At 44.0% G+C, this 14,084-nt stretch overlaps 1 protein-coding gene across 1 annotated transcript in view; it reads right to left on the bottom strand.

Moving 5' to 3' along the window:
- Window positions 1-655: 655 nt before the first annotated feature.
- ANKFN1 (ankyrin repeat and fibronectin type III domain containing 1) overlaps window positions 656-14,084 on the bottom strand; it is a 556,552-nt gene continuing 543,123 nt past the window's right edge. The window contains exon 17 of the mRNA XM_082271748.1: window positions 656-1,646. Coding sequence (XP_082127874.1) covers window positions 862-1,646 — 785 coding nt within the window. The 3' untranslated portion in view covers window positions 656-861. The remainder of the gene's footprint in view (window positions 1,647-14,084) is intronic.

A 14,084-nucleotide genomic window follows, 5' to 3' on the forward strand; every position in this document is an offset into this window, starting at 1 on the left:
GCTAGACTTGACAGGCTTCACAAGTATGACTTGCTAAGCTATTGGTAGACTTGCCAGGCTTCACAAGTATGACTTGCTAAGCGATTGCTAGACTTGCCAGGCTTCACAAGTATGACTTGCTAAGCTATTGGTAGACTTGCCAGGCTTCACAAGTATGACTTGCTAAGCCATTGCTAGACCTTCCAGGTTTGTTGCACAATTGCAGCAAATCTGCATTGCATGACTCCAGATCAACTTTCTTTGCAAACATTTTGCAAGTTCTGGCTCAGTTATGTTGTGCAATAGTCATCCCACCACAGGGGTCACTGTGGCTTAATTTTATTGCTGTAGACTTGCAGAGCTCTTGCTGTAGACTCACAACTGCATTTTTGCTCTTGCTAGAGACTTACCATGCAATTGTGCTACAAATTGGAAACGTGTCAACTAGAACTTGTGCTTCAAGTGCTCTGCAAGTGTACAACTTGCCAGTGAAAATGTGCAGCAAGACTTACAATTCAACACTGCTTTGTGGCAAGTTATCCTTGCTATCTGGGATTACGCTTCTTTTCTTACAGGGTGCCTCCATTTCACTTTTTGTTTCATAAACAGTGATCACCTTAGAAAAAGAAAATCTGTTAAAAATACTTAAGTGGTTTCGAAAAGCTATGCACAGCTGCCAAGTGTTTCACACACAACCCCTCTACATGGAACAAACCTTTTCGGAATATCTTCATTACACTGCAAACTGGAAAACACACAACACAAAAGTACCAACAAAGATGCATTTGAGGAGCAGCGAGGTGAGAATTGAACCTGTAAAATGCAGACAGTCTGATAATTGAAATAAAAGTCCTAGGTTTCGCTATGTTATGTCCCATTTCACTATAGCGTGCTGCTAAAAACTTCCGGTAGCTGCAAGTTCTCCTTTTCATCGGGGTCAGTGTCAGGAGCAGCAATAATCTGCAAGGTGGGTTCCTTGGCAGGCGATCGGCAACCGGCTATATTCAAGGTCCATGTTTTTGTTTCATCTTCATGCAGAATTTGTTTGTAAGGCTCAACGTAGATCCTACGGACAATGGGTTTAGACTTGCTTTCTTCGGGCAAGCTCGAAGCGTGAGGTAAATAAGTGCTTCGTGGACTGTCAACCGGTATCATTATTTGTTGACCAGAGGTAGGCTCTTCAGTTAGGTCCACAGCTTGAGACATGTGCTGTGTGTAGACACCTTCTGACAGGGACAAGGACTGCGACTCGCTATGTACTCTAAGCCAGCGGTGATGCCGGCTAAAATAGTTGCAATGTTGATGTTTTGCAGATCTCTTCTTGCCCAAAAGACTCAAGTGATGCTTAGAGTTGGATGCTTTATCTGTGCTTTTTGTCGTGAATTCCACTACAGATAGGTTATCCATGTATCTAGCACAGTACTCTGCGCTGGGTTCTAAGGCGCTGCATTCTTCCTTTAAGCTGAGACAAGGCTTCATATCATTGACCTGCAGAACATCTGGGGCGCTTCCACTCAGCCCGAACACTGCTTGCTGGGAGATGTCCTGAGAAGATGAATACACCAAATCTAGCTCACGAGGGCTGAGAGCATCGCTGGAATCATAATCACTATCCGTAGGAAGGAACACTTCAGAACAGCCTTCTTCATCAGAACACGGCTGAGAATCTGTTAATATAAAAAAAAAAATGTAGTGATCTGGAATTAAAAACATTATAAGAACATTGGCAATATTGATAAGTATATACATTCTAGAAATGTATTGTTATTTATGCAATAGTGGAATGTAACTCATAAATTACACTATATTGTCAAAAGTATTGGGACGCCTGCCTTTACACGCACATGAACTTTAATGGCATCCCAGTCTTAGTCCATAGGGTTCAATATTGAGTTGGCCCAACCTTTGCAGCTATAACAACTTCAACTCTTCTGGGAAGGCTGTCCACAAGGTTTAGGAGTGTGACTATGGGAATGTTTAAACATTCTTCCAGAAGCACATTTGTGAGGTCAGGCACTGATGTTGGAAGAAAAGGCCTGGCACGCAGCGCTCTAATTCATCCAAAAGGTGTTCTATTGGGTTGAGGTCAGGACGGAGGCAGGCCAGTCAAGTACCTCCACCCCAAACTCATCCATGTCTTTATGGACTTTGCTTTATACACCAGTGCACAGTCATTTTGGAACAGGAAGGGGTCATCCCCAAAGTTGTGAGAATGAAATTGTCCAAAATATCTTGGTATGCTGACACCTTAAGAGTTCCCTTCACTGGAACTAAGGGGCCAAGCCCAACTCCTGAAAAAACAGCCCCACACCATAATCCCCCCTCCACCAAATGATTTGAACAAGTGCACAAAGGATGGGATGAATTCGATCGGAGACTGCGAGCCAGGCTTTCTTATCCAACATCAGTGCCTTTCCCATAGACACACTCCTAAACCTTTTGGACAGCCCTCCCAGAAGAGTTGAAGCTGTTATAGCTGCAAAGGGTGAGATAACTCAATATTGAACCCTACGGACTAAGACTGGGATGCCATGTGTGTTACACAAGTTCATGTGTGTAAATGCAGGTGTCCCAATACTATTATCTTAAATTCTATCTTTATATTCTTTTTTTCCCCCATATTAAAATAACATAAAGCAACCCAGGTGATATCACATTTCAGCGTTATCTGGGACCACTGCAAATGTATTTTTAGGGCCCAATGACACCATACTTGCCCAGCACAGCTCCAACACAAGTAAAGGGCAATAGCTTCCTATGGTGTCAGTTTTCACCACTGTCCTGCTGTGCGGTGTGTTGAACAATGTACTGCAAGCAATACTTTTATTTCAGCGCAGTGGGCTGCATTGATAACCACCACATCACAATGCTGCCGACAGCAAAAAATAGTGAACAAAATTCATACTGGTGTAAGGCTAGCTTAAAATGGTTGTAAACCCTCACATATACCCAGTGAAGTGAACAGCCTCAGATGATACACAGAGATGAAACAAACCCTCCTGCTAAAGTTTTACTTGTTTATCTGCAGCAATCTCATTTGTACATCCCTTCATGCATTTGTACATCCCTTCATGCATTCCATGCATTAGGATAAAAAACCTTCTGTGTGCAGCAGCCCCCCTCATCCCTCCTAATACTTACCTAAGCCCCATCTCGATTTAGCGATGTTGCACAAGAGTCTCGGCTCCCTGGGATTCTCCTTCCTGATTGGCTGAGACAACAGTGGGGCACCAATGGCTCTTGCTGCTGTCAATTAAAGTGAGCCAACGAGGAGAGAGATGGGGTGGGCTGAGCCGCAGCTCTGTATCTCAACACACAGAGCAGTGGCTTGGCTCGGGTGCCCCTATAAAAAGCTGCTTGCTGTGGGGGCAAGAGGGAGGGGCCTGAAGTGTCAGCAAGGAATCAGAGAAGAGGAGAAACTGGGTTGCTCTGTGCAAAAAAAAAAAAAAAAACACTGCACAGAGCAGGTAAGTATGACATATTTTTTATTTTTTAACAAAAAAGAGTTTAAATCCTTCTGCATTTTTCAGTATCACAGAGGAGGGGGTGGGGAGCTGCAGTTACAGCTTTTACACACTATATGAGAGCTGATTGGAGGAAAGGGAACACTCCTTTCACAAAAAGCAGAACTGTGTTCTGAATAGACAAGCTGTGTGCTGAGCTCTCCTCCCCGACACAAACTTGATCTCATGTGTTGGGAAAACAATAGTGAGACATGCTGATAACAGAGGAATGAAGCACCACAAAGTAACGACACTTAGAGCTTTGGAGAGAGACAAGTAACCACTACAGATATATGCGCTTTGTTCAGATTTCATGACTGAGGTTTACAACCACTTTGAATTATAACTAAAGGCAACACTTTTTTAGGTTTGGACAGATTGGAGAGGGATTAGAACACCTGTTATGTTTTTATTGCTACCTATGTTCGTGATACAGAGATTCACCCTATTTGTTATGTTTTCCATTATCATCAGAAGTGAAAGTAAATGAAAATCCCAAAATTTGGGTGGTCTCCAGAACAGTAATAGAGGGCAAATCTTCCAGTGGGGACACTAGTTTTGATGACCTTGGGGGGTCTCAATTGATTCTTTTAATTTGCAGGGATCTCCCCTCACTTCCTGTGTTGGCTATGTACAGGTAGTCAAGGTAAATCTCCCCAGTGGGAGCCAGTGGTAGTGAGCATGCAATGCCTTTTGCAGTAGCACCTGCTGCCATTGGCTGCTGCCCCTTCTGCATTGAGGGCACTTCTTATTACCGGTGGCAAAGCAGTGTTTCCTGAAAATAGTTAAATAAGTGTTTTTGTAGCAGGGGGAGCACAGTGATGACCAAGAGGAGGCAAGTGTTATTGGTTTCCTACATTGAACCAATATAAATTAAAATAATTATTACAGTGTTTGGAGTAGAATTGACATCTGAGGGTGCATAAAATTGGGGCTCATCTGAGGTCTGAAGTTGTATGCATTGGGGCTGCTCTGAGGCCTGCAGGTTCAGAAATTAGGGCTGATCTGGGAAGTTCATGCATTTGGGATAATGTAAGGTCTCAAGGTGCATGATTTGGGGCTGATGTGGGATCTGCAATTCATGCACTGGACCTGATATGAGATCTAAATATAAACATGTCTTGTGTGTTCATGGGTTAATATGATAGGTCATTAATTTAACTTGCCATTAGCAGGACAATTATTAGTGCAAAAACTGAAAACAAAGTATTTGCCTATGACTAGGAGAAGCTGCAATGACCTCACATTGAAAAAAAGACCACCAGCAAGCCTTGCAGTGTTCATCGGATCAGCGCATGAACTGGTGAAATATCACTTTTATGTGTATTGTTTTGCCTATGACTGTTCACTGGCAGACCAGTTGCCTAATACTGGTCTATAATATATAGATACAGTCATGGCCAAACATAATGGCACCCCAAGGTTGAGCCAATTTTTCACCACAGTGGGGACCGATGTGATTTCTATATTATCAGAACCTGTTAATTGATACAGCTGAGTTTAATTACAAATTACAGGAGCATCACAAACTGGAATGCAAATTCTTACAATGTTGAGAAGGTGATAAGAAATAAACATGAGAATGGCTAAACATTTGTAATTGCAAAAATTTTCTGGGCGAAGTGATACATTATCTTACAGAAATGCAGGGGTGCCAATATTTTTTGCCATGACTATATATATATATATATATATATATATATATATTATAGAGTATGTCACAGTGCTAAAATGTAAAGTAGTGAGTGTACAGCTTGTACAGTATAACAGTGTCAATTTGCTGTCCCTCAAAATAACTCAACACACAGCCATTAATGTGTAAACCACTAGCAACAAAAGTGAGTACACCCCTAAGTGATCCCCTCCCTTCGGAGACTGGGCCGCAGGGCAGTATTCCAACATGATAACGACACCAAACACACCTCCAAGACGACCACCACCTTGCTAAAGAAGCTGAGAGTAAAGGAGATGGACTGGCCAAGTATGTCTCCAGACCTAAACCCTATTTAGCATCTGTGGGGCATGCCTAAACGGAAGGTGAAGGAGCGCAAGGTCTCTAAAATCCACCAGCTCAGTGATGTTGTCATGGAGGAGTGGAAGATGACTTCAGTGGCAATCTGCGAAGCTCTGGTGAACTCCATGCCTAAGAGTGCTGGAAAATAATGGTGGCCACACAGAATATTGCCCCTTGGGGCCAATTTGGACACTTTCACTTAGGGGTGTACTAACTTTTGTTGCCAGTGGTTTAGACATTAATGGCTGTGTGTTGAGTTATTTTGAGGGGACAGCAAATTTACACTGTTATACAAGCTGTACACTCACTACTTTACATTGTAGCAAAGTGTCATTTCTTCAGTGTTGTCACATGAAAAGCCATAACAAAATGTTTTCAAAAATGTGAGGGGTGTACTTACTTTTGTGAGATATTGTGTGTGTATATGTATATATATATATATATATATATATATATAGTACACATATACAGTGTGTAGAAGACACTCCGTATTTTTTAATGCCATGATATTAAGTGGAGCTATGGTTTTTTTTATATGCTGCCCTTGCACCCATAAAAATGAAAAATGTTCACCTTATCCTCAGTACTGTCTACAATGGCGCCATCCATTGATTTTCCACTACAGCACCCATTCCATATCAGGTTGTAGTTACTGTAAGGAGTTCATCAGGTAGATTTCTTTTTAAAGGGATAAATCTAACTTTTTTTAAACTGAGAATTTAACTTTTCTCCTCTCTATCTGAAACAAAACTGGAATTGTGTTCTTCAGTAAGTTAGCTTTATATTTCTATCTGCTGTCAGAAAATTCTAATTTCTTTACTTGCAACCATGACTACAGTATCATATGAGTAAGCATCTTCTTCATCCCTCCCTGCCTCACCCAAAAGCTGAGAGAGCTTCAACATTGCAAGCAATCTGTTATTTAGAATATGGCACCCAATATGGCTTGGTGAGCTGCTCACATATCTAAAGATCTAAAGGAAGGCTAAGGGAGCAATATTTCTTATTACAGCACTGTGGCTATGCTATTACAGTAAATTATTACACTAAAGTAAGGACCTTCCACTCATGATAAACTAGAAGGAGTTTAGCTAGCTTTATTTCTTTCAATTTAAGTTTTTGCCCTTAAAGCTGAACTCCAGTAGTCTGTAAAACTTCACCTTGCAATGCATCCCCCCGTCCTCCGACCTGCAATCAGGGCCAGGACAAGGGGTGGGCAGGAGGGAAAGTTGCCCTGGGTGCAATGGTTTATTTCAGGGATGGGGGGGCGCCTTTTCCCTAACCCTAAGGGAAGGGGGGGGCACAGTTTGGCATCCTTGCCCTGGGCGCTGGTGTACCTTGTCCCGGCACTGCCTGCAATGTAGGTGATGATGCTGGAAAGCCTCCACAAGCTGAGAAGTGAAGAAAATTGGCTTCAGGGGACTGGTTGCAGAGTGGAGGTGGTGCCTTTAAGAGCAAAGAATATGTTAAGTATTTCAGCTTATTTAATACCCCCCAGACAAAATGAACGCCAGGGGACACTTCAAGGTGATTGTTTTCACAGTGAAGTGCTTCATATAAACATGCTGTGAAGTGTGCCACACTCCCCTCTCGTATACCCACTCACCAGAGAGTGGGGATACAAGAGGGGAACGCATGCCGAGCTGTGGCGAACCCGGAAGTGTCTCATGATTGATTCATGCCCCTTTTTATCTGGAATTTTGTAAGTTGATTGGTGTTTTTGCACACCTAAAAATATTTTTACAGCACTTGAGTACCATTTTGTTTTATTGAGCTTGGTGGAATTTAGAGCCGCCCCAAGAGTAACATTGTGTAAACACGATTAAAGACACTAAGAGGCCTGGTATTCACAACACCAGATACAAGTGTGTTTGACCACCAGACTGAAAAACTGAGGGTCCATTTTCTCTGGTGAGTGGGGATACGAGAGGGGAGTATGGCACACCTCACAGCATGTTGACATGAAGCATTTCAGCACCTCTATATGGAATTTGGAGCACCGAGCACTTTATATGAGATTTTTGGAAAGACTTTGATTTTGTTTTTTTGTTTTTTGTTTTCTTCTTTAATATTACTTAAGCACGTTTTGATTTGCAAGCAGTGTATTATTGAAATTGTATTTGCAAGGTGATGTAGCACTGGGTGGACAGCAGCTGCATGGTTTTTGGATTCACATATAATTAAATTTATGTTTTTTTGCTGTTTTTTTTTTTTTTAAAGAAGGAGTTCAGCTTTATCTATGAGTACCTCGGGTTGAAGGAAAGAAAATCGCTCGATTACCCCACCAACACATTTACTGTTGATAGTGGAATCCCTCCAGCAGCACTATTGTGTTCTGCCCAGCATGCAGCCTTCCCAGCCAGCAGAACTTTATAATTACTGCTAGCAACTATATTCACCATCAGTAGTCGCATGTAAAAAATCCAACAGGATGAATCGACTTTGGTACAATTAGCCTGCCCATACGTGGTTCAAATATCAGCCAGTCCCTTCTGAACTGGTTGGGATTCGATCCGTCTATGGCTGGCTTAAAGTGTTGCTAAATCCAAGACCCTACATTCACTATATCTGGTCTCCCACAGTACACAGAATATGGAATTGCAATTATTTTAGTAAATATACTGCTCAAAAAAATTAAAGGAACACTTTGAAAACACATCAGATCTCAATGGGGAAAAATGTCATGGTGGATATCTATACTGGTTTGGACTGGGTAATGTGTTAGGAAGGAAAGGATGACACATCGTTTGATGGAAATGAAAATGATCACCCTACAGAGGGCTGAATTCAAAGTCACACGTAAAATCAAAGTGAAAAAATGATGCAGCAGGCTAGTTCATTTTGTTTAAATCTTATTGCAGCAACTCAAAATGATACTCAGTAGTTTCTATGGCCCCACCATAACAATGTTGGGCCATGCTCCTAATGAGATGAAGGATGGTGTCCTGGGCAGTGGTGGCTGGTGCATTGGGGGCGCAGGGGCGCCGCCCCCCCCTCTCAATGCGTCCGGCCCCCTAATCTACATGCGGGGCGCCCGACGCATGGAGTTCAATGGGGTTTTTTTTTTTTTCAAATCACCTATTTAGAGCCAGAGGCTCTAATAGGCTTCAGAAAAGGGTGGGTCCGGGGCGCAGAGCAGTGCGCCCCGAGCCCACCCATTGTGTGACAATAGCGAATGAAAATTCGCTATTGTCACACGGATCCTCCTCCTGGCCAATCAGGAAGCGGGTCCGAGACCCGCTTCCTGATTGGCCGAAAGGCAAACGCATGCCATTGGCCGAGGAGGAGGCGGGAGGACTCGAGCAGATGCGGGGAACTGAGGAGAAGCTGCAGCTACAGGAAAGTCTCTCTGCATTAAAAGGGGGCACGCTGGTCATTCTGCATTGAAAGGGGGCACGCTGGTCTCTCTGCATTGAAAGGAGGCACGCTGGTCTCTCTGCATTGAAAGGGGCCACGCTGGTCATTCTGCATTGAAAGGGGGGCACGCTGGTCATTCTGCATTGAAAAGGGGCACGCTGGTCATTCTGCATTGAAAGGGGGCACGCTGGTCATTCTGCATTCAAAGAGGGCACGCTGGTCATTCTGCATTGAAAGGGGGCATGCTGGTCATTCTGCATTGAAAGGGGGCACGCTGGTCTCTCTGCATTGAAAGGGGGCACGCTGGTCATTCTGCATTCAAAGAGGGCACGCTGGTCACTCTGCATTGAAAGGGGGCACGCTGGTCACTCTGCAATGAAAGGGGGCACACTATACCTTGATTACTGAAGGCCCCTTTTACACTTTTGTGACCTCAAAGTCACGCAATTTTTTACAGCGCTTTTTGCCGCAAAGCAATGCCTATTACATTTTTCTGTTTGCGCCCCCCCCCCCCCCCCACAAAAATTTTGATCACCAGCTTCCAGATCTGGACCAGGGCATCACTGAGCTCCTGAACAGACTGAGGTGCAACCGGGCAGCATCGTATGGAACGAAACATAATGTCCCAGAGGTGTTCTATTGGATTTAGTTCAGGCGAGTGTCGGGGCCATTCAATAGTATAAATTTCTTCATCCTCCAGGAACTGGCTGTATACTCTAGCCACATAAGGCCGGGACTTGTCGTGCACCAGGAGGAACCCAGGACCCACTGCAACAGCATAAGGTCTGACAGTGGGCCCAAGGATTTCATCCCAAAACTGAATGGCAGTCAGGGTGTCATTGTTTAACCTGTAGAGGTCTTTGCGTCCCTCCATGAACAATGTTACAGGCAGCATAACATTCTCCACGGCATCTCCAGACCCTTTCATGTCACATGTGCTCAGGGTGAACCTGCTCATCTGTGAAAAGCACAGGGCGCCAGTGGCAGGCCTGCGAATTCTGGTGTTCAATGGCAAATGCCAATCGAGCTCCACGGTGCCGGGCAGTAAGCACAGGTCACCCTCATGAAGTCTGTTTCTGATTGTTTGGTCAGAGACATTCACACCAGTGGCCTGCTGGAGGTCATTTTGTAAGGCTCTGGCAGTCCTCATCCTGTTCCTCCCTGCACAAAGGAGCAGATACCGGTCCTGATGATGGGTTAAGGACCTTCTACGGTCTGTCCAGCTCTCTTAGAGTAAGTTTCTATCTCCTGGAATCTCCTCCATGCTCTTGAGACTGTGCTGGGAGACACAGCAAACCTTCTGGCAATGGCACATATTGATGTGCCATCCTGGAGAAGTTGGACTGCCTGTGGAACCTCTTATAGGGTCCAGGTGTCGCCTCATGTCAGTAGTAACATTGACCCTAGCCAAATGCAAAACTAGTGAAAAACAGTCAGAAAAGATGAGTAGGGAAAAAAATGTCAGTGGCCTCCACCTATAAAACCATTCCTGTTATGGAGGTCGTCTCATTGTTGCCCATCTAGCGCACCTGTTGTTAATTTCATTAACACCAAAGCAGTTGAAACTAATTAACAACCCCCTCTGCTACTTAACTGACCCGATCAATATCCTAGGAGTTTAACTGACTTGATGCTATACTCTGATTTAAAAGTTCTCCTTTAATTTTTTTTGAGCAATGTATGAATGGCTAAATACCTTTTCTCATCAGCAGTATATAGCAGTCTTGTGACTCCTATCAGTGTCTGGTCAAAGCTTGTAGGAGGAGTTTTCATTCTACTCTGACTGTCCTATAAGGCTGCAGGACCCCTGACCCCCTGAGCAGTGCTGATTGGCCCTGTGCTGATCACATGCACCCTCCCAAGAAAAAAAAAAAAACTCTCTAGCAATACACACCAAACTGAGCATGTGCAGAGTGACTCCAAAGGCTCTGATGGAGCCTTTCAGATGGAGCAGATCTGTCAAAGCAAAATCCGTCTGCTCAGCTGGGGATCTCTTTGAGCAGACAGATGACAGCACTCTGCATATTGGAGCGGACACGTACACAGCTCGCTCTCCTCTATGGGACTGTCAGATGGAAACGGTCTGCACGTCCGTTTCCATCCAATTGTCATCCAATCTAATCCACTGGACGGACGGCGAACTTATAGACATGCGTCTATTTTTTAGCAGCTTTTTTCGGATCAGATGCCTGGCAGGTGTCAGCGGACACATATCCGCTGCCCCATAGAGATCAATTGGTGGTCCAATTGGGTCCGCCTGAAACGGTCCCGATCGGTCTGCTGGGGGCCTAATCAAGAGATTGAAATGGGGACCGTGGAAGAAGGTGAGGATCAGAGAAGACAGGATCAAACAGCCTATTAACGCAATGCGGAGGATAAACCTCTTAGGTCCCACAGTGAGTATAACCAGCATGTTTTACTGAATTTACAGACTGATTTACTGTTGTAGGTTTAGTAACACTTTAAAGCTCAAACACTAAAAAGAGTTACAAGGAAACACAAAGGGCAGAAAGGCAAAGCTCACAGAGATGAGCAGCACATTTGAGCAAAATGGAAGCAGCTATATTATCCCTACTGTAAAGCTCTTACGATGACTTGGTATGATGAATGTATTTTCATTCTACGGCAAAAGAACGGTTTAGGAGACAAGAATGAAGCTTTTGTTTAACCGGTTGCCGACTGCGCACAGTATATTTACTGCGGCAGTCAGCCCCGGCCAGGCAGAGTGATGTAGATCTACGTTACTGGCCTGTCACTGGGATTGAAGCCAATAGCCTCGGCGCGTTCAGGGAGGAGTGCGGGCGTGTGACCGGCGGACCCGATGTCCGCCGGTCACTCGCCGATCGTCGGTACATCGGGAGAAAGGCAGAGCGGCTTATGTAAACAAGCCGCCTGTCATTCTCCCCTGTGTAAAAATAAAGATCAGACGGTTCTACTATGTAGAACCATTGATCTTTGTTTTTACACCAATAGCCATGTCCCACTGCAGTTAGAATCACGCCCCTAGGACACACTTAACCCCTCCCTGTCCAATACAGTTAACCCCTTCCCTGCCAGTGTCATTTTTGCAGTAACAGTGCATATATATAGCACTGATTACTGCAGTAATGTCACTGGTACCCCCAAAAGTGTCAAAAATGTCAGTCAAGGGTCCGATCTGTCCGCCGCAATGTCGCAGTACCGCAAAAAAAATCGCAGATCGCCGCCATTACTCGTTAAAAAAAAAAACACCAAAAATGACAAAAATCTTTACCTTTGTTAGTAAACCCGATAACTTTTGCGCAAACCAATCAAAATACGCTTTTTGCAATTTTTTTTACCAAACATATGTAGCATAAAACAATTTGGCCGAAAATGTTAAAAAATTTTGATTTTTACATTTTTTTGGGGGGGGATTTCATATAAAAAAAAGTGAAAAATATTGTTATTTTTGCAAAAATTACGCTCTTTTTTTGTTCATAGCACATGATCAAAAAATCGCACAGGTGATCAAATACCACCAAAAGAAAGCTCTGTTTGTGGTAAAAAAAGGACGTGAAATTCGTTTAGGTACAGTGTCGCACGACCGCGCAATTGTCCGTTAAAGTCACGCAGTAAAAAATCGCAAAAAACCCCCTGGTCAGGAAGGGGGTAAAATCTTCCGGGGCTTAAGTGGTTAAGGTTTGTCTGTGTCAGGTAAAAGTGTTTTAGAAAATCTCAGCCCTCGAGCAATAATAGATGAAATACTGGGAAAAGATTTTCTTTTTGTCCAGCATCCTACACAGCAATTTTATTAGTATTATTGTGTAATATGAATATTGTGTATGTAAGTTTAGTCATAACTTTAATTTGTGCTAAAGTCAGCTTAGCTAAAAATAATACTCAGGATTAAAGTGGAATCATAGACAAAATGATATATATGCTGCAGTCTGTCAACAGCACTTTTTCCTGTAACATAATTTAGCTGCTTCTCCATTTATTCACCAACTTGCTGTCCACCAAATGTATAAAAAAAAAGTCCTGGATGCAGGTGGTTCTAACAAGTTCATAGCTGCAGCCATGAGCTTGGTATAATTTTTTACAGGCGGCAATCAACTGTTCAGTAAAAGAGATCTGGGTGGCTCTACTACCACTCGATCACTTTTACTGTAGAAGACAGACCCCCCTTTCCTTCTGTGGTGCTGCCCCCATTAGCTCTGCTGGTCCTCTGAGAAACCCAGGAGCATAGTAAATGACTGGAAGATCATTCATTCCCCGATCAGCTCTGTGATCAATGAACCCAGAAATTACAAAAATTTTGTCATTTCCAGTTTCAGAGTTGTCATTCCCTGGCTGCTACTGCCAGGGATCCTGCTAATCAAGTGTAGCACCCTCCTAGATAGGTGCTAGAGAGTGAGTATAGTTTTTGGCTCTGTCTGCCTATCAGAGGAGCAGCAGATAAATTCTATATTCTCTCTGCTTAACAGGGTTAGGTCTGCTCAATGTGCTCAGTGTGTGATTCATATGGTCTGAGGGAGTGTCCCCACTGGTCCAATGGGGAGGCACATTGCACAGTGGAGGAAACCTGACCAATGGACACACAGGCTTTAATACAGCCCCAGTGATTGGCACAGACTGCTGTCTCTGTGCATTGTGGGGTGTAGTTTAAAAAGCCAGGAGCACATGTGCTCAAGGTCTTTGGCTGGTGAGCAGAGTCCCGGAAGGAGGGTGACGGCTGCCTCCTCTTCTGCAGCAGTTGGTGTATGGTCACAGGCAGTCGGCCTGGTGAGCCAGAAGTGTGGAGCTGAACCCAGAGGTCCAGGAGAGCTGACTGAAGAAGTTGAGGCACTGGAGAACCTGGAAAGCAGTATCGTGAGTACAGAGGATCGTGCCTAAGGGCCTGACCAGGAAGGGGGCCACTCCAGAGTAGAGTAGTCAGTGGAGGTGTGTCAGCTGGTGGACCGAAAGGGGGTACTATGTGTGTGCCCTAAAGATAAGTACTAAAATGAACATTACCTCAGATTCATCTAGTGGCAGGATGAAGCTGCGGCCTTGCCACATTCTCAGATAGAAGTCCTCAGCATTGTGAAAAGTTCAAGTGTTGGAGTATCCCACTCATCCCTTCTCCCATCCCAATATCAAATAAAACAACAAAAACAAAAACCCCTAGACTGTTCCTTGACTGAGCCAAGAAAGTAAAGTGTTAATAGTCTATATTCAGTTGCTACGGGTAACCCAGGGGAATCCAGAAGTGTGAAAAAACTAGCAGCTCT

The sequence above is a fragment of the Pelophylax lessonae genome (assembly GCF_965119305.1).
Source record: "Pelophylax lessonae genome assembly, chromosome: 11".
Classification (NCBI taxonomy): domain Eukaryota; kingdom Metazoa; phylum Chordata; class Amphibia; order Anura; family Ranidae; genus Pelophylax; species Pelophylax lessonae.